Genomic DNA, 21,716 nt, shown 5'->3' with positions numbered 1-21,716 from the left:
TCATCACCAACGTTACACACTCCCGTAATATCAGACAAATACTGAACTAACATCATGAACCACACATCGTATGAAATGTTGCTTCTGAAAAGCAAATTAACATGAAATGAAAAGTTAATACTGGTTTGTTTTTTTTTGCATTTATTATCACCACCTCCTCCCCTGTTGCCATGACGGAAGCCGCTTAGCAAAGGTCACTCCGGGTCAGTGATTAGTTTGATTAATCAATTAGCCAATCAGCAGCTAATTAATTGGCAGCTATTTTCCTGATTGAATAATAGTTTAAGTGATTTAGGGAAAGAAAATGATGGATTCAGATTCTAAAATGGGAGGATTTTATGCTTTTCTTTTTATACCTTGACAGTAAACTGAATGTAACTCTCCTATTTTATCTATTTGTGGCATTTTATAGACGAACTGATAATAATAACTGATAAAGAAAACACTGATTTGTCGTTTTGGTATTCTGCGCGTCCACTCACCTCTCAAACCTCTGCATGGTGAGGGCCAGGGTCTTGTTGAGCTCCTCTATGATGCGGCTGGGCGGGTGGAGAGAAACCGGCAGCGTCCCGTACTGCATCGAGTGTCCGCCCATTGGAGCGTGGCCGGGAGGGGCGGGGCACTTCTGGAAGGCGAGCGGCGAGGGCTCCATGCTCCCTGCGGGGACGGAGATCATGAGCTTCTTTGGAGGTAGAGGAGGAGACAGCTTGGCCGACATGCACGGCAGCTTCACCGGGCCGCCGTCTGCACGAGAGGCGAGGGACGGGAGAGGGTTAGAGAGATGCAAACGCGGGGCGCGGTCGTGAGCGGGCAGGAAGACAGACTGACCTGTGATGTGATTAGGTAGCCTGCCGAAAGGCTTGGGCGGCAGAGCAGGAGGTTGCTTGTGTAGCGTTGGAGGTCTGGAGATGGTGGATTCGCCGCCGTCGGACGGATACGCCGTGGTCTTCTTCATGGGCAGTGCCTGGCTGGATTTCTGGGCGTGGTCCTGCTGACATGCACCATCACTGGGCATCTGGAAGTCCAGAGGTCCTGAAGGAAAATCATGACGTAACGTATCAGTCAGAAGCCACGTGTGTCAGACAAGAGATGAGGGCAACAACGGCGTCGAGGCTCTGCTGCCTACCTACTGATGATGCTGCTCCCTCCATCAGCTCTGTACCTTCAGACTCTGACAGGCTGGAGCCGAGCACCGGAGAGCGACCGTTCTCCATCCTTACCTCCTCACGGACGGACGGAGACGTGCCTTCTATGGGAAGAACAGATGGAAGTGGATGAAGGGCAGGGAGACGTTGGTGTTTTGTCTGTTTCAGTTTGTTGGCATTCAGACGATTCACTCATTAATTTATGGAGGCTTAAACCTCCTTAAATGTGAAAAATTAAAACAATATATACATTTTGACTTGTCAGAGTTGCATCTAGCAATCACCAGTTTTTATTGTGACTGAGCAGTTCCTTGTTTTTTTAGTTTTTTAACAATCCACAACTCAAAGATTGCTTCCTCTCCCTTTTCTTTCATTTCATTTCTAGCTGAACATCTCTGAGCTGTGGCTTGTTAATCACAATAAAAACTGTCAGATTAATCAATAACCAAATAAATGTAAGTAAAAATCTTTCTTCCTCTAATTTCCTGTATAAACGTAACAAATTAAATCAAATTATGAGCCATGGTGATGATTATCCAACCAATATTGTTGGAAAATGGTTGAAATAAATATTTTTTGTATGCATCAACATGTACTACAGTCTGACAAATGTGAACAAAAAGCATGTTTCACTAATCTTTTTTGAGGAACCAGACTGAACCAACCAGATATCACAGTAAAGAATCTAAACGTCTCCTCTGTGGAGCAGACCCTCACCTTTCTCATAGACCTCCTTCAGGAGTCCTTTCTTGATGAGCTCCTCTCTGCTCTGACGGGTGGACATCTTCCTCTCCAGCACTGAAGGGACAAACAGGGACGTCACAACAAGAAGGAGAAGGGGAAGACGATGTTGTGAGTGCTGAGGAATGTTGTGACTGGAGCTCAGAGCTGTGACCAGACTTCAAGGCTGAGGTCTTCAGAGGTGTTTAGTCATGTGTCTCTGGCTACATTTATATGGACAATATTTCCAACATGGGCACTGAATCAGTGATCTGATAAATTCCATTTGTGCATGCACCAAAACATCGATCACTATAACTTTACTGATTACAGTGAAGCTCAGGTTTTCAGAATTCTCTACATTTCTGCAAAGAAACTACTCAAAACATCAGCAAACAAGGAGAACCCAGTCAAACAGGATAAATAGAAATATTATAGTAGTGTATTTGTTAATTCTTCAAGGAAAATGAGCCAATATTACATATCTGCGAGTTGCAAATTCAAGTGCACCTTTAGGATTACAAATTAATCCCAAGACCAAATCAGAGTCCATCTGTTTAGAAGTGTTTTCAGTCAATGTAAAAAAAAAAAAATTATAGTTTTTTGTGTGTGTGTGTTTGTGTCAGGCTGCATCCTGCTGGGGGTGGCTGCTGCCATCAAGGAGTGTCATTGCTATGGGGTGGGGGTGCCTGGTCTGGTCTAGGTGGGTGCTACATGTCTAAGTAACATCCACACCAATGAATGCCAGGTCCAGAAGTTTCCCAGCAGAACACTGAACTGTCACAAGATGGTCAATGTTATTTACTTCTCCTGTCAGTGGTCATAATGTTGTGGCTGATCGGTGCATGAATGAACTGCTGCCTAATGCGATGAACACTGTCCTCTGTTATACGTATTATTAAAAGCCATTTTCATAACTGACCTTGGTGAATTGTAAATTGCGGTCCAGGCTCTGTATTTCATGACACGCTCAACCTCCACTAGACCTTTTCTCTTAAATGGAAAAACAATATTTGCAGTTGGGTTGTGGTTATGAGAGTTTTCAGATGGGAATCATGAGGTTTCATCCGATTCAACATTTCCACTGCGTGTCCCTTTCGCTGCATGAGCTGGACGTAGACATTCCCCACAGCAAAACACACGGGGATAACAGTCAGCCAGAGAGCAGCAGCGTGGGAATGAAAATGTTTAAGAGTTTATGATGCTGTTACAGGGAGAGAAAGGTCACACAGATACGTACAAGCGGATAAGCATCTGTTCACCAGCATCCTGGTCGGCTGTAATAAGCAGCTGATGAAACATGTTTCCTTTATAAAGGTTCATTCATTCATTCATTCATTTTCTGTAGCTGCTTTTCCTCTGGAGGTTGCAGGGGGGCTGGATCCTATCCCAGCTGTCATTTGGGCGAGAGGCGGGGTACACCCTGGACAGGTCTCCAGTCTATCACAGGGCTAAGAAGAACATACAAACTCCACACAGAAAGGCCCCAGTCGACCTGGATTCGAACCCGGAACCCTCTGGCTGTGAGGCAGTGCTAACCACCACGCCACTGTGCTGCCTCATTTACAAAACTTCTAAAAGTTTTTGGATCTCAGTGTCTTCTAGCTGGTTTCCAGATGTCTCTACAGCTGGATTTAGATAAATGGCAGAACATTAAGGAATGGTATAAACCATTAAAAATGAACTTTTGGAAACACATTTGTTCATTTAAAGAAAACACATTGCGAGTTAATGGTTTTTCTGTTTTCTCGTTGTGAACTCTGACTTCTCCCTCCGTATCAGATCACAGTGGGAGCATCGATGCCTCCGTAATGTGATGCACCTTGATTCAACGATGGCGGGGCTCCAGCAGAAACACATGGCGCGCACAACATGAAGCTACCTGTGTGTGTGTGTAAAATGTATAGCGAGTGCTATTTGGATGCAGGGAACATCTAATGAAAGCAGTAGCTGCTGTGACAGCTGGGAGAACAGCTTGGCTGTAGGAAGCCTCTCTTCACCCCTCCGCTGTGTTTGTGTCTCTCACCGAGAACAGGATGTAAAACCACTGAGCCAGCTGAGAGACGACGACAACAACAACAGCCTCCGTGTTACTGCGTCCCAGTCGAGCGTTTTCCTCTGATTCTCATCTCAGTGCTGCTGAACGCTGTAGCTCTGAGCCAGACATATGTAACAGCATTACCTCTGATAGTGGCGCACGGAGTTAATTCACTGTTACAGAGACAACAGAGCGCTGACAGTCTCCATTTAAAGCTAATTTGTTGCTGCAGCGAGCTTTAATTATCGACTCTTCCACAGCTGTTGTGTTTGCGTCTCTGATCTACGCTGTAATTAAAGGATCCTGGATATAATGTTGGAACAGAGTCAAATTAATGGAAAATGTATAAATAAGCTTTTTAAATGTATATGCTTTTGACTGATGCGACATTCTACCTTCATTGTTTTGTGTTTATTATTCTGGTAGAACAATCAATCAGCCACAACATTATGACAGGAGAAGTAAATAACATCAACCATCTTGTGACAGTTCAATGTTCTGCTGGGAAACTTCTGGACCTGGCATTCATTGGTGTGGATGTTACTTAGACATGTAGCACCCACCTAGACCAGACCAGGCACCCCCACCCCATAGCAATGACACTCCTTGATGGCAGCAGCCATCCCCAGCAGGATGCAGCCTGACACAGACACACACACAAAAACACTTTAGGAACAACTAAAAAAAAAAATATGAAGAACAGCACAAGGTGTTGACCTGGCCTCCAAATTCACTAGATCCCAAACTGATCAAGTATCTGAGGGATGATCCACAAGGGAGACCTACACAGTATTAGGAAGGTGGTCATAATGTTATGCCTTATTTGAGTGGCCTTCTAACCACCATCTACTCAGACGTGTTCTCACTCTTCTTTTGCAGTGAGTTCAGTAAACATTAGCTGCTCAGGTCCAGCCGCGTACACAGAGAAACTCAACACAGCTGACTGGCTCTTTTGAAGGAGCATAAACCAAGCTCTACTTTGTGTTATCCTGTGTGGCTTTTCCAACGTGTGTGGTTTATTCTCATGTTAAACACCAGAGTGAAACAGTCTGTCTGACCTCATGCTCTGCCTGATGAAGCAGCAGCAGCAGCAGAGCTTTACCAGCCTCCTACAACCATAATCACACACAGCACATATCTGCTGCGGCCCCTACATCACCCCCTGCTCTGCAGCCCCTCTGTGCTCCCATTCATCAGCGCTGCTGTTGCTAGGTGCCACGGGGAGACATTTATCTGCTGCTGTCAGAGACGTGAGTGAAGCAGATCATTACTGCGAGGGAAGAAGGGCGCAGCCCTGGGCGCTGATGGAGCGCTTCTGGCGTTTTTGTTCTCACCCGCCGACGTCTGCTTGAACTTCTCGCTCTTCTTCTTCCTCCACTTCCACGGTTTAAACAGGCGCCCCAGAGTGGCGAACTTGCTCCGCCGCCGGATGGGAGGCGTGTGCGTGCCCGGTACCAGCGAGTCGGAGCGCATGGCCGCCAACCTCTCCACTTCCTCGGCTGGGAAACAAGAGAGAGAGAGCAAATTATGAAAACACAGAATGAAATGCATCAACTGGCTTATCTGGATCTTCTGCAAATTAATTAATTGATTGTGTGACAGAAAGTCAGCTAGTTAAAATAAAAAAGATAAATGTTGTCAGGGTTCAGCGTCTCCACTTTTGTCTCTTTTTCTATTATCCCAAATAATTTAGGTTAAGGACAGAACAAGACATTTAAAGAGAGAATTGAGGACGCCTTAGATAATCAATAATGTTAATAATCAGATGTCTCCCTCCCCCATGAGCACTCAATTTCCAGATGAAATCAATCTACAGCACTCATAAATATCACCCGTCCCACTCTTGACAGAGAAAAAAATCTATTTTGACTTAAACTGAGTATGTTTTTGTTACAGTTTTATATATAGACTCTGAAAAACTGTCATTTCTAGTTATTTTAGTGCATATTTGTTGCTTCTTTAACCCACAGGCAGGGGGAACAGGCGATCACTCGTCTCTGCTTCAAATGTCAAAGGACATAAAGAATAATAAAAGCTCTTTGCCGAGGAGACAAGGAAGTAAAAACCCGAGGATGGACCTGACAGAGAGATTAACTGTGTGCATAAAAGTACAGCATAAACAGACTGTAAACAGGAAGTAAATATCCCCATTCCTTGTCTGCTTCTCAGCTGTAATTCCCTCCACGCCACCACCACCACCGCCACCACCACCGGGAGCTGTCTGAAAGCAATCACGCTGGAGGCATGCTCCGCTTTTCCATTTAGAGCTACACCTTTCTCCCATTACACGCAACACAACTGCAGCAACGAGGGCGCGATGCCGGGCCCGGCGGAGAAGAAAGGGAGGAAAAAAAAAAACAACAGGAAGCTGATGTTTCGTGCACAGAAACAGCAGCAGGGAAAATGAAAAACTAACTTTACATCCAAACTGATATTGATTTTTATTTTCTCAATGTTGTCTGGAAATATAGTAGATGGCGAAGTTTAATTTGCTGTTAGGGCAAATCCTGAAGGACGAGTGTGCAACAAGACAGAGAATTTGTCTGAGACATTACAAATATAGCCGCAACATTAAAACCACCGACCTGTGAAGTGAATGACATTAAAGATCTCATCAAGATGTGGCGTTCTCCTGGTAAACGTGGGTCCTGGCATCTATGTGGACTTTGATTTGTTCCACCACCTGAACATTGCTGCAGATCAAGCACGCCGCTATGGCAACGACAAAGGGGTGTTGTATCTTCCATCCTGGCGCCAGCTAAGCAACGCACATTTATCTCACCACACCACCTTCTTCCATTGTAGGAGCTTTTATCAGTGGACAGGGGTCAGCATGGACACCCTGACTGGTCTGCAGCTGCAGGGCCCCAAACAAAGCAAACTGTGATCCACTGCGCTCTCTTTCTATCAGAACCAGCTTTAACTATGTCAGCAGTCTGAGCTACAGTAGCTCCTTGGTTGGATTAGACCACACGGACCAGCCTTCTCAATGATCACAGTGTTTCCCAAAAGATTTCTTAATAAAAGCCCCTAATTATGAAGCTGTACCAACCATTAAAAACTACTTACACAGTATATTAAATGTCTGCACGTGTAATAAGAGCATGCGTTTTGCATCTGTCCGTCTTTAAATTACCGTAATAACGCGAATACTGGATTTAGCGACAAAAAGCAGCAGTTTGTGCAGTTCATCAGTTCATGTACGTGAACACTAAACATAATGCTGTTGAGAAGTAGTGTTCTATAGACAAATGTGTATAAGATTAAATAAAGTATCAGCGAATAGATGCGATTTATAGTAAACTATCGACTTGCTATCTAACTTTGCTAGCTAGCGCTTATAAAGTTAAGCTAGCTCCCGTTACGTCTCTAGTCGTTTCCTCCGGCTTTTCACCATCTCTCTTTATATAAGTTAAATCTCCATGTTCTGAAAAGTCAAGAGTAAAAACACTGGGTTTTAAAAAGTGTCTGTACCGTCGATTTTTATTAGATTGAATAGGTTCTGACCTTAGTCTGCACATGAATATGGACAACGCGTCCCCACTTCCCTGCACTGGCCAAACTGACATTATTTTCCCGGGGATACGGGCAGCGCCATCTTGCCAGTTAGGAGCCAGAGTCTGCGCAGTACAGCCCGAGAGATGCCCCGCCCACACTTCCTCCAGACTCACTCCCGTTTTCGTTTAATAATTATAAACGAAATAATAATTAAATTGGTGGAGGTAGAGTAGAGCATAGTATTAATTAATACTATGCTCTGCTCTACCTCCACCAGTTCCAAGTAAATGTTGGATTATACAACTCTCACGGTCCCGCTGGACGTTTTACAGAGCGGTTGGCATGGCAACTGGTAGTCGCCTTTATGTCACATCCTGTTTCTGCGTCAAATAACTAACTAAAACGAAACTTATATAAAAATATTGACAATTGAACATGCATCAACATTATATTAACTACCTAAAATGACAGAAACCAAAAAAAAATAAATTAAAAAAATTGACGTGTATTTTATTGTTTTAGTTTGGCCGAAGTCCCATCCGCTAAAATGGAGGGGGTGGAGCTTATCACCTATACTGCAGCCAGCCACCAGGGGGAGCTCCACTTGTTTTGGCTTCACCTTTGAGGAGCAGTTCTTTATACTGTCTATGGTTCTGACCACTGCAGATCAGCAACACCCCACAAGAGCTGCAGTCTTGAAGATACTCTGACCCAGTCGTCTAGCCATCATACCGCAGCTTGGTCCTTCTCAGAGTTGCTCAAATCCTTCCACTCATCCATTTATCCACTTTTCCTGCTTCTAACGTCACCTCTGAGGACAAAACGTCCACTTGCTCTCTAATACACCCCACCAACTGACAGGGGCCATGATTCACCTCGAGCTATACACCAGCAGTGAGCATAGCATTTTTAGACAGACTAAAATAGGAATTAGAAATGCTGTCACACTGACTTACAAAAGCAACTATACACAGATTAAAAAGAATATATGAAGATACATATTTACAGATATGGTACATGGCCTTGTATTTACATTGCGCTTTTCTACTCAAAGCACTTTACAGTCACGAAGACACATGTACACATTCACTCACACACCAGTGGTGAGCAACCGAGGGCTCGGTGTTTCGCTCAAGGACGCTGCAGGATGTGGCACGTTCCAGAGATTGAGCCTCCTACCCTACAGCTCGTGGACAACACGCTCTACCTATTGGGCCACGGCTGCACATCTGTGTATAAACTACCAGGCATAATGTTATGGCTCATGGGTGTAAAGAACATTTGATCAAATTTGTAGGATGAGAAAAATCTATTTTTGGAAGCCATAAAAGCCCTACTGACCTCCATGATTCTGAGGAAAAAAGCCAAGTGCTTTATTAGAAGCAGCATGGCGGCATTACTGGCTCCAGATCTGCACCGGAAAAAAACAAATGACTCACTCCTTGACTAATGCTTTAACTTTCGGTCAAGATTCAACTCGGTGTCTGCACATCTGATCGGAAGGTTCTGACCAAATTCTGCTTTTAATGTTACACCTCACAGAAGCGGCAACTTCTACGGGGGAGCGCAGCCAAAAATAAACCCCTGGAAGATTTAAAAACAAACCGACTGGGAACCAGCAAGCGGCTGCAGAAAGGAGGAGATGTCAGCCTTGAGGTGGCCTCGCTACAAGAGAGATGTCAGTTCAAATCTGCAACAGCTCAGCCCTTCAACAACAACAACAACAGCATCCAGCCCTCCCCTCCCCGACCACTCAGCAGACAGAGCTGTGGTTGGTCTGAGCAGCACCCTGGTGTGAACGTCAGAGAAGCAAACAGACGAGGAGCTCCTCCAGCGCCAACGATCATCTGGCCAAGATCAGATCCGACCGATGAGACGTTTTCCTTTCCGAGATCTTTTCATTTTACAGATCCCGGTCCTGTTGAGCTCACGCCTCTGCTCGTCTTTTGTCTTGGGGTGAAGACGCAGTTAAGTGAGTCAGAGGCTCAGACTCACACTGCAGGGCGACATTCTTCCCGACTGACCCCGGGTCTGTTATCTCCAAACACTGACTCACTCGGCAACAAGCTGGGAAACAGCTCAGCAAAAGCCAGAGAGACGACAGCAGCCGGTTCATGTTTTTAAGAGCTCAACAATATGCTCCGTGTTGACTCGGCCATGGATTTTTAAGCATCAGCCAAATTGTTTCCAATTTATCAAATAAATTCAAATGTCAAAGTCTTGTGACAATGAAGCTTAGTGATAAAACTATGAGTCAACCTTTTAATTCACCTGTTGACCAAACATTAACAACTGATAATTGAGGAGTTTAAGTTTTAGGATGAGACTATTCTCTGAAGTAATTAATCAGAAGATAAATGAACCGTTAGGTGAAGCAGATTAAGACGTTTAAATCAACTGGTTTTAAATTATTTTGGAAAATCGTTGACAGGCTGGAGATACAGGGGGAAACACTTTTAAATTAAAACCACAAGATGATTAACTGAACGAACTCTATGATGAGCTATTGATCTGTATTATTTAAGTGCGATGTCACTGCTGTAACAACGGCTCCATAAATTGATTCGCTGGCTCAGTTTAAGCCTTTATTGCTCTCCTGATTCTTTACGAGACATTAAGAGACACTGCAGGTTTTATAGGCTTTGAAAAGTACTAGATTCAATAGATAAAAAGAATGATCAATAATCATTTATGCCAGACCTCGTTGATATTTCATTTAATTTAGTTAATCTAACACTAATATAATGGCTGTCACACTAATCTAAGCTGCTCATGGCAGCATCCAGAGTACAATAACACTAAGGCTCTAAACATTGAGGTTTAAAGGCTGTTTTCTGGAGCTGAATCTGCAGCTGAGAAATAAAAAAATCACTTGCCAATTCATTAGGGACAGTACAGAAAATGAATGCGTGCTAATATAACAGACCTGCTCTGAAGCTTACTCTCGCTGGAGTAGTTGCTGATTCAACCGTTGGAGGCTGCGGTTTGTGGTAGTATTGAACTGATGCGTGTTCCTATTATTTTGTCAACCCCTTTTTAGTCAGTGGGCAAGGTTAAATAACAGAAACAGCACCACAAACATCATCATCCATTATGATCCGCCAGCTGAATTGCCACCTTACTGATGGTGTTTCAACAGAAACAGTCACAAAGGAGGATTTAATCCAGGACTATGAGATTAAAATGCATTTTTTTTTTTTCCACCAGTGTACCTAATGTTTTGGCCAGTGAGTGCACAGTTTGAATGAGCTCCTTCACAGAGAATCTGCAGATCAGATCTTGTGCTACAGTAAATCTGAGGCTGCAGAAAAACATATAATAAAAATATGATTTAGGATTTAAAGGTGCATTAAAGGTCACTATAAATAAATGCTTTTCGTTCTGGGTTCATTCTGGATTTTCCCGGCAGGCAGGGAGCGGTCAGACCGATGCCACCTGAACTCCTCTCACCGTCCAGCTGCTCGGCTCCCCGGCAGTTGCTGCAGATGTGTTTGATCTCCTTCCCGATCTGGCAGTGGATCATGAACGGCGTGTTGTTGTTGTCCGCGGCGGGAAGGTGCTGCTGTTGCCTGGGCTGCTGGGGCTGCTTATTGCCGGAGCCGCTGCGGGACTTCATCCTGACCAGGCAGAAGCCTCTCCTCCTCTTCCTCGGCTTCTCCTCCTCGCAGGCGGCAGCCGCCGAAGAAGACGGACCCTCCGCGCTGGATCCGGACCATGAACGCATCACGTCGCCTCCACGGACCGCCATGTTTGCGCTTGGCTGCAGGGCTGGACCCTCTCGCCCCTTTGCTCCAGGAGAGGAGATTTCAAACGGTCTGCAGCTCTGTCCACTACTGACAAGTCCGCCATATTGGAAACACACTTCCGGCCACTCATTACAAAATAAAAGCGTTTGAGCTCTGCTGCTATTTTACCAAATAGGAACGTGTCCTTTCAGTGTATTTAACCAGAACTATGTTGTAAACTACACACCTCTTCATGTCTGCTTATTCATTAATACAATAGATTTAAACTGAGTATACCAGAACTGCAAGAATTTAGTTATGTGGTTTGAAAATACGATAAAAAAGAGCCTTTGCATGTGCCAAAAATAAGAATATAAAGAGCAAATAAAAGGTAAACAAAACAAAATGAATAAGTCATGTCTTCTACTTTCTTAGATTACTGAATTAATAACTTTTTTTTTTTTTTTTGCAAGTGAGCAAGGTGGTCTATATTTTTGTGTCTTGTGGAAAACAATGTGTTACACCTTTTAAGAAAAAAAAAAAGAGTCCACTAAGCAGGCCATCTTCTTTTAAAAGTTATTAGAAATTTAAATGAACTACATCCGATGCAGCAGCTTCTTACACATCCAAATTAATCACACGTTCAGGTTCTGATTTGCACTTTTAGACGGATAAAATAATGTACTCCACATTATTTGCTAGAAAACACAGATTCTAAGAACAAAGTGAACTCTTCTCTGAATTTCTCTTTCTCGATGTACAAACTGGCAGTTGTTTTAACTTTATTTTGAAGGTACAAGTCACTTCCGGCTACGGTCTCCCTTTCCGGCAGTAGCTTCACGCAGCTCTGACCCGTGACACGTTCAGCCAATCACTGACCACAATGCACGGAGTTAGCCAATGAGGTCGAAGTACCGCGAGATTTGGAAAGCAGGAGATTTAATTTAAACAAAATAAACTTGGAAAATAAAAATAATTTAAATTAATTTAGCGCTAATCTGTCTTAATTAACACTCATCAACTGTCCTTTTTGTGCGTTTATTTTTATGTATTTATTATTTATATGTAATTTATTTTTTAGATTCTGTTTTATTTTATTGTGAGGCATATTTTCGTATTTACAACACAATTAAACAAATTAAAATTAAATAAATAATACATAATAATAATAATAATAATAATAATAATAAATTTTAAAAAATCAATAAAAAATTATATATAGGTTATTTTTTAATTTAACTTTTTTTAATTAATTTATTATTTTTACATAAAATATGAATTTGTGGACGTGACCTTAAATGTGCTCAGACTCATCTGGAGCTAAAAGCTCAGCGATATAATAACCAGGTGTAAGCTCTGTGTGAGCCTTCAAAGTAATCAATAGGATCTTAAAATAGTTTACTGGAAGTCAGGGGAGAGGAGCCAAAGCAGGAGGTGCCATGTTCCGATGTCCAGGCTGTGAGCAATCTGGCAGCTGCGTTTTGAATTTCCTATAATCACGGTCCACATAAAACGACACAGATAACAGCTCAGTGATTTAAACAATAAAGCCTTGTACATTTAAAAACAACAACAAGCCAGAAGAACTGAGTCAACATGCCTCAGACAGATAGTACTCTGCAAGAGGCCAAGAATGGGTCACAGCCTGCAGTTATAAGTCCACGCCAGCAGGTGGAGCTCATTCACAACAAATAAAGCTAAAATGAATTTGTCTCTCAACAGTGACAGACTGAGCTGCAGGGTGCAGACTGTTGAGGAGGAGTCGGTGTCTGATCGTCTCCTTCATGTTACAACACAAGGTTCACAGGAATGATAGCGCGCCTGGATGCATATTTATCCAGTGTCAATCCTTCAAGGCCATTTTCTCATGTGCACTGTGTGCTCTTGTATTCTACCCGACGCTGAGATCAGAGGCTGCCAACGATGACTCACGGAGGCTTTTCACATTTAAAATACACGGCTGTGAGATGAAAGGCGTGAACGAGCCTTTCTCCTGAGATAGTGCTGGGCCTTGACGAGAACACTGACTTAAAGATCCTCTACAGCAGGACTTCAGCAGCACTTGAGTGAAGGGAACGGGGCCTAAATGGGTGTCTCTCCATCTGAAGTGTCTCACAGGTTTCTCAGCAGAGTCTGATTGTGATGATTCACCTGATTCACTGACTGTCTCTAGTAAGAAGGAGTCAGAGCGACGGTAGCTCAAGGCTGATCAATAAATCTATAGTCTTACTCTATTACACACAGTCTAAGACTTATGGTATGTCTAATGTGACTGGAAGGCAAAGCGATGGCTTCTGCATAAATAGAGCGAGAGCAATTGCAAAACATTATGACCACCTGCCAAAACAGGTCCACTCGACCTCTGAAGGTATCCTGTGGCATCCTGGCAACGAGACGTTAGCAGCATGATAATAAGTCCTGCAGGTTGTGATGTGGGACCTCCATGGATTGTTTGTCCAGTGCGTCCCACAGATGCTCAGTAGCCTTGACATCTGGGGAATTAAGAGGCTAAGTCACCAGGATGCACTCTGGGAAGAAGCTAAGCTAGAAGAGGCAGTGGTCTGCTGGGAGACCTTGAGTCTTGCCATTCATGTGGATGTTAATTTGACATGTAACACCTTCCTGAGTCCTGAGGGACAACCGTCCTCCTCAACCTGTCCACGGAGCAGGACAGAGACAGTAGCCTGTCACTGAACGAGACTATGGTGTCCTGTAGAGGGTGGTGGACATTGTTCATGATTGACAGGAGTTTGTTCAAGTCCTTTCATCTACCGCTGATGTCAGGGACTCCAGCTCTGCTCCTACCACAGAGTCCTCCTTCTGTATCAGCTTGTCCAGCCGTGAGGTGTCCTTCTTCTTAGTGCTGCCTCCCCAGGACACCATAGCATAGAAGAGGACACTGGCAACGATTGTCTGGTAGAACATGTCCAGCAGCTTCCGGCAGATAGTAAACGACATTAGCCTCCTGAGGAACAAGAGACGGCTCTGACCTTTGTTGTATACTGAGTCTATGTTAGCCAGATGTAGACCCGGGTATTTATAGGCCTGAACCACCTCTACACACTCCCCGTTGATGGTTACAGGCTGCAGGTGGGGCCTGGACCTCCAGAAATCCACTACCATCTCCTTGGTTTTAGCTGTATTGATCAGAAGGTGGTTCACTCCTCACCATGAGACGAAGTCATTCACCAGATTCTTGTACTGCTCCTGTCCATGCCTGATACACCCCACAATTGCAGTGTCATCTGAGAACTCCTGTGCTGTAATTGAATTCCCCCGTGGTGCCTCGGTGCTGCTGACATACTGACATACTGAGGTGGAGCAGCAGCTGCTCCATGGGTGGGGTTTGGGATCAGTTTTGCCTTTTTTTTTCCTTTTTAATGCTGATTTGAAACAAAACCAAACTGCATCCCAAGACAGTCTGTGCGCGTGTCCAAGAGCAGCAATGTCAAACATAATAATAATCACACTGAGGTCTAATCTGGCCCAACGTGGGATGAATTAGCAGAGGGGGAGAAATTACATAGAAGAACTGCTATTCCTAATTTGTGCACGGTTTTAGTGAGAGCAGAGGACAGAACACATCGCCCAGAGCTACAGCAGCAGAGAGCAATGAGCCCAAATCGCCCTTATTTTCAGGTTGTTCACAAAATGTTTTGTAACGCAAAACGGTGTCAAGCACGTGGTCATAATGTTCTGGCTTATCGGCGTACATTTATAGCACACAAGCGGAAATACATGGAAGATAAATTCCATACACATATCATTATCACCACAACTACACCGCTTCTTTTTAAACCACTAGTGTTTAACTTTAGAAATAACGGCCCACAATGCATTACTGTATAGTCACTGAGGTATGTCCTAATTTGTCTCATGAGGGGACGCCGCCCGCTATAAATGGCTATTAGAGTAATTAATGGCTGGTGGAGGTGCGCTCACTACGGTTTTAAATGCGCTGTTTGTTCAGCCGCATCCGGAAAAATAAAATAATAAATGAACGCGCTGCGCTGCTCACTGTTTTAATAATATTCCAGCTACAGCCGCATTCAAAAATAAAAATGCTTACAACGCCGTCTAATTAGATGCAATATATTTTCTGCCTGCGGTATTATTATTTTTTTCCTTCATAACCACAGCGCTACGTCTCATTAACACCGTGTCTTCAGCATCTGAATTCAGATTCTTTAACGTAAACGGCTGTGACGTGGGATATCCAGGGCCTCGGAAAAGGCTCCTTCACCGTGCACAGACGAGGGCCTCGGCGGGGGCCCAGAGGGTTTAGCAGGTTACAGCTCAATAAGCTGCAGACTCTAATGGACTTCATGTCTCAAAGTGTCAGAAACACGCTGTCCAGGTGTTCAGAGACGGCATCCTGTCGTCTCCACAGCTGTCTGACTATTCACTCTCACCTAAGAAGCAGTTTAAAAGCATGCATTTCTCATGAACTGCCCAGAATAGGACCCCACCCCTCCTCCTCCTCCTCCTCCTCCTCCTCTTCGTCAGCTCATTATATAGCTGTCAGCGGTGACAGCATCACCAGATAACCGGCCTCACCTAGACCTGCCTGAGCTCAAGATTCTCGTCTCCACGGAGCCGAGTTTCTAATGAGGTTCCAACACACGGACCCTGAAGCTCGTCGCCCGACTCCTCCAGCGTTAGAAGGCTTTAAAAATAAATCAAAGTCCTGTTAAACGTCACTGTCATGAAGTTTGCGTTGCTGTGCTTTCGGATTTGTGCCCGTGCTTTTAATGCCTCTGCCTTTGTGTCTCCTCGGCGCGCTCGGCGTCTACCTTTCTTTTTGTTTGGGCTGAACATCGATCGCGTTTTTGCTGCCGTTGCTCTCCGACTCTCCGCAGCCAGAAGAAGCCAAATCTTCCAGCCCTCGTGTTTGCCATTGATTTGTACACTTAATTCTTAGGTCTGAATGTGATTTAATGGAAAACAAAGTAAAGGAACAAAACGATTTACACTGGTTATTGATCGGGGGGGGGTCCAGAGGTCCTGTCTGGGTCTCTGCAGCTCTGCACTAACTGCCAGATGAAAATGCCATGATCGATAGCGACAGCAGCAGCACTGTTGCCGACGGCCTGAGTGACGCTGTTCACGGGTCAAACCTGCTTTTAAACCATGGCTCCAGGCTAAACGCTGCCAACTTTAACTAACACACAATGTATTTAGATGAAGAGCCAGTTCACCTAAATCGCCCTTAAATGTACCTTAAATGCAGCATTTAGATTAAATGCCACAGTGGAAAATTGTATTTCTATAACATTATTGTTTTGCACTAATTAATTCTAGCAGAAGTCGGGTCATGAACCAAAAGTTTTGCTCAAAATCTAAAGAAGTTCAGTTTAACATAATATTAAATATTTAGTAAAACACATCTGAGAACAAGCAATTATTTGACATTTTGTGTAGATGCAGCATTAACTGTTTTTGTCTGCCTGTCCTAATAGAAGGATTAATTTTTACATACTGGGGCTTTGCATGCGGTACGTACTGGACAAACCTTCCAGACAAACCTGTGTCTTTCCAGAAACAGAAATCCAAGTCAGGTTGCAAGGACGTTTTCATTTGGACTTCAGCAAAGCTTCCTTCACACATTTGGACACGAAAACGGTCTACAGTGAGGTCCAGCTAGAGACACCAGGACACTGTCTCCACATGAGGTCTGTGGCTTTTGAGTTCTGTCAAGTGGACAATTTAAATTCCATTCAGATTTACAACATTGGACTCGTTGTTAAAAGTCTTAAGGTGCCAAACCAACCTGAAAGAACTAACAGCGACAAAGGCTGATTGTGACGTTGCCTCACGTCGCCTGTAACTCACCACAAAGACTACAGCCAACAGCTAGCGGGTACATACACCTGATCAGGCATAACATTATAACGTTAAACAAGTTTTCATATCAGCAGGTGGCAGTAGTCTATATTTGTCATTCAAAAGGAGAAACAGAAGAGTTAGTATTAGTTGGGAAGCTGGGATGGCTTCTCCTGAGTCACGCTGATCACTTGGTAGGTACAGTTCATTAATTCTAGATCTTCATGTTGCTTCTCTGAGCTGAACAGACAATAACTTGTTCTGCCACCACCTCAACAGGGTGAACCAGACAGAGATCCAACTGGTACCGGTTTATAGAGAAATGGAGATAATGCAAACGGAAAGTGAAAACACAATACGAAAATGAAAATGCTAAAGAAAATATGTTTTCTTTTGTTTATTTCTCTTTATATTTCCACAATTATTTATTCATTTATTCTTTCACTTATTTCTCTTTATATTTCCACTTTTATTCATTCATTTATTTATTTCTCTTTATATTTCCACATCTATTTATTCTTTTATTTATATTATGGTATTATTATATGACCAAACGTCTGCTTGGCGTGTCGCAGCCTCGAAGCACATCTAAAAACCTCAACAAATATAACTGGAATCATTAGCACAGCCAGAGACACACTGGGACACATGCTAACGTGTCTATTTTTACAATAAACTGTGCAAAGTCTTCGACACTAAAAGGTAAAGTGCAGATTCTTCTGGGAGGACTCGACACAGTTCATCTCTGGATCTCTTCTCTGTCTCATTATTCTCACTGAAACTATTTCTTTACTAGGTCTATATTTGTTCCTGCTGCCATGATGCATTGTGAATCTGTCCCTAAAATCTAAAGAAACCTTCACTTATCAGGTAATTGAGCTACTCCTGATTAACGTCATGCTGGACGACTAAATAAAAATCCTGTCTTTTCCTGATGACGATGCATTACCCCACACATCAAGCTCTTATCCCATCTGGGCTCCTGTCTCCGTCAGAGAAAAATATTAATCATCCTCCAGCCTTTGATGGTGCTGCTGCTAATTTGGGCTCCAAACTATGATCCTGACAGAGATGTAGTTTGCAAAATTAATGCGCCGCTCTGCCGCTGAGGCCGTAAGGTGGAGACCTGCTCTTTTGGAGTCTAAAACAGGCTTCCTCTGCCATTTCATCTTCATCACTGCCTCCTTCTACCTCCACTTTCCCGGCACTTCTCCTGTCCATCTCTGATTGAGATATCTGCGAGCGTTTGTCAAATCTCGAGGCGCACACAGAACGCCCGGGGTGAGTTATTCGGAAGCGAGCCGAGTGGATGGAAGTGTTCGGTGGATAATAAGCGGCACAGCGGGAGAGTTGCCCAGTTCACAGCTATCTTCAATTTCACAGCACTGCTCTTCAGGCGAGGAACAGAGCTAAGAGGGCGGTTTCCAGAGGATAAACCAGCTGAGTTCACAAAATTACCAGCAGGATAGTGACAGGGGAATACAGAACAGGGAGAAGTTCTATCTGTGTGGATGGTTTTATTAAGGTTCCTACAACAACTCTATTTCATGAGGAAGCTGAGGTCATTCAATGTGTGCGGCAAGAACCTGGAGATCTTTTACTAGTCTTTAGTGGCCAGCACCCTTTTGTCTGCTGTGGTCTGCTGGGGGAGCAGCGTTGCAGCCACTGACACCAACAGACTGAACAAACTGATCAGAAAGGCTGGCTCCGTCATTGGCTGCAGACAGGAGACCTCTGAAGCAGTGGTGGAGAAGAGGACTCTGAACAAACTGTTATCAGTCATGGATAACCCTGACCACCCTCTCCACTATACAACAGACAGACAAATCTCTCCTGCCTCAAGCCACCAGTCTGTACAAATCCTCATCTGTGTGTGAGAGATGACACTGGACTGGACCTAGTGTTACTGCACATTTTGCACATGGTTGCTTGGTTGTAAATTCATTTAATTTCATTGCTATTTCATTCTTAATATTCAATTATTTTATGATTCTTGTTAATATTGTGTACATCTATCGACCATGAGAAGAAGGCTAAAAAAATAAATGACGGAAAACTATGCAACAAGACAGCAACGTAGACCAGAAGGCCAGAGGAGCAGAAAACTGATGTGTGGACATGATCAGTTCATTCAAGTTTGTTTATGCATTTGCTAAAATTCATTACTATGACTTGATGATGTTTCAAACTCCAGTTGCAAGCAGCACAAGTCTAACACTTCACAAAAAAAAGACCACAAACAACAAGTAAAAGAAGACAGTCGCACCGGTTTCTTTCAGTCATTCATTTTCTGTCTCCATTCACACTCACACCTACGGCCAATTTAAAATCACCAATGAACCTAACCAGCATGTCTTTGGACGGTGGGAGGAAGCTGGAGTACCTGGAGAGAACCCACGCAGACACAGGGAGAACATGCAAACTCCACAAAGGAAGGAACCCGTTGGACGATGGATTTACACATGTGGAACATCTCCTGACAAATTCAAAACCTTTGTAAATGAACTACAAGACCTTTTAGTATCTCCTAAAGCCTTCTGTAAACTCTACATCTGTAACATGTAAAATTTAGATGTTGTAGTTCACAGTTTCCCATGTCTAAATAAATGATGAGGGCAAATCTGAATAAAATATATTAAAAAAAAACGTGTCTTTTTTAGATATTGTTTGACAGTTAAACCGAGAGTGGACGATATGGACACAATCCTCCATCACAATATATGATATAATACCAACTGTGACTAAGATAGACACTGGTAATGTCATATTACTCTGTAAAGGTTTAAACTCGTAATCAGATGTGAATGTGAAATAAATGAATAAAATCCATCTTTTAAAACGGCATGGCCTTGTGAAATCTTGCATAAAAGGGATTCATCCAAATTTAACAACTCAATCTCCACATAAAATGTTAAAATGTCCAACTTTAGAGCAGAAATAAATGCCTGCACCTGTAAAATACGCTTTAAAATCCAACTCTGTAAAGCAGCAGACTGCACACAGCGTGACCTTGTGATTTGAGAACTGTTGCGTAAAAGGGACACTTAACGGCACGCCACGTTTCCTGTGACAGGCACCGTCATCTCCCACCACATTTATAATCCCATCAAACGCGAAGAAACATTTGGAAAAATTAGCTTTCGTTATTAAATTAGTTTTTCCTTGTGTATTTTTGTTGATATAATGTTTGCAAACACATAGTGAGGTGAAGAGCAAAAAGGACTTCTGTCAAACTGAAGCTGCACAACTCTTCTCAAGCGTATCTTTCTTTATTTCCTACATTTTTTATTTTTAGATTCTTAGTTTGAGTCTGGAGATGAGAAACTAAACCAACCAAAAGGTTCCGAAAACTGCAGTTCCTTTAATGTCCACCTGAAAATTTGTGGAAAACTAGCTGACGTCACCCTGCACCAGCAATTACAACACCGCCATATTGGCAGGAAAGCTTTTCGAATTACTATTCGGTCGACAGCAGGCAACTAACTAACTTGTCCTTGTACCAGTTGCATCCAAAAATTAGCCTGGGTGTTCCCATACTGCTTTGCGCGCGATTTCATTCTCGCTGCAAAAGCAGTCTGGAAACCATCGCCCATATTTTCTCCTGAGATAGGGAACCAATCACAGAACGGGGGGGGGGGGGGCAGCAAGACGATGACGACGTCTATGCGCGACACCGAAGCTTGTAGTGTGTTAATCCAACATGGCAGCGGACCTAACGTTACCGTTCGATGCAGCCTTAGACAGTGTTTTAAGTAGCTTAGAACGCAAGTTTATTTTAAAAAAAGAGCAACGTTTGGCGTTGAAAGACTTCATTGCCAAGAAGGATGTGTTTGCTCTGCTACCAACAGGCTTTGGCTATGAATCGCGCGCAAGGCAGCATGGGAATTACCAGGCGCATTTGATAGACATTCGTAGCGCCCAATAAATGGCTCTAGGCATTTGTAAAACCACGCCTCAAATACGAGAAAATAAACACGTAGTTTCCAGACCAGCATCTCATTGAGATGTGCAGTCGCGTCAGCCAGGCTATCCAAAAATGGTTGTGTCCCGGGATGCCAGAATAGTCGGGGACAAGCAAAGGGGAAATCGTTTTATAGGATTCCCAAAGATCCCGCAAGACGGTAGATGTGGATTACTGCGATAAAACGAACAAGAAGCACGCAGGAGAAAACGAAGCGGTGGGATCCCTCAAGAAACGGGTTTGTCTTGTGTAGCGATCACTTTCTATCAGGGACAGAATCCAGCGTTTTCCAAGTGTAATGTCTTGTTTATTTAGCATGTTTTTAACACCATGTCCAACAGTTTTCTTTTCATAAAGGTAAATTAGTCTAATGTTTATAACGTGGATTACAAAGGGGTGTTGCTCATTCAGCACTAAAACTACTCACAATGAGAAAGAAACTGGGGATTAAACAGTTACTTGTTATTGTAGTTACGTTACTGTCATGAACCTCCTCAGAAAAATTCTTGAATGTATGCTTTCAGTGACTCTACGGAGTAGGACGAATGAAAGTTAAAGAGGTAGGTCTATATATGCGGATACTGCAGGTCACTGCAGGTCAACATTGTCCGCGCCGGCTGTTTCAGTGCTCTGTCGAGTTTTGACGTGTACTGGTCAATTTCTATCTGTTTAAAGTGCACAGTAAACTCTGACGGCCTTAAATCAGCGCTGGCTCCATTCATTGTTCCTCAGAGTTTTCCTGCCAATATGGCGGCGTCAACAAAAAAAAGTCACGTGACACCTGGAGCTCTACAGGAGGCAGTGGA

General features: G+C 43.5%; 1 protein-coding gene across 7 annotated transcripts in view; it reads right to left on the bottom strand.

The window, feature by feature from the left end:
• The window catches only part of phactr1 (phosphatase and actin regulator 1), a 44,741-nt gene that overhangs the window by 13,123 nt on the left and 9,902 nt on the right, over nt 1-21,716 (bottom strand). For 4 of the 7 annotated variants that reach the window (XR_014699163.1, XR_014699164.1, XR_014699165.1 and 1 more), the window contains exons 1-6: nt 10,852-11,153; nt 5,238-5,402; nt 1,863-1,943; nt 1,127-1,249; nt 829-1,032; nt 483-744 (exon numbers count right to left, since the gene is read on the bottom strand). Coding sequence is in view for 4 of the 7 variants with exons in the window: in XM_084548324.1 (XP_084404450.1) it covers nt 483-744; nt 829-1,032; nt 1,127-1,249; nt 1,863-1,943; nt 5,238-5,402; nt 10,852-11,149 (1,133 nt within the window). In the remaining 3 variants the exon portion in view is untranslated. Of the gene's footprint in view, nt 1-482; nt 1,033-1,126; nt 1,250-1,862; nt 1,944-5,237; nt 5,403-10,851; nt 11,154-21,716 lie in introns of those variants that run through there. The other 3 variants (XM_084548326.1, XM_084548327.1, XM_084548325.1) reach the window with 2 other exon arrangements.

Source organism: Chelon labrosus (assembly GCF_963514085.1).
Source record: "Chelon labrosus genome assembly, chromosome: 7".
Classification (NCBI taxonomy): Eukaryota; Metazoa; Chordata; class Actinopteri; order Mugiliformes; family Mugilidae; genus Chelon; species Chelon labrosus.
The sequence above is the reverse complement of the archived record's forward strand: the minus strand, read 5'-3'. Positions and strand labels throughout refer to the sequence as shown.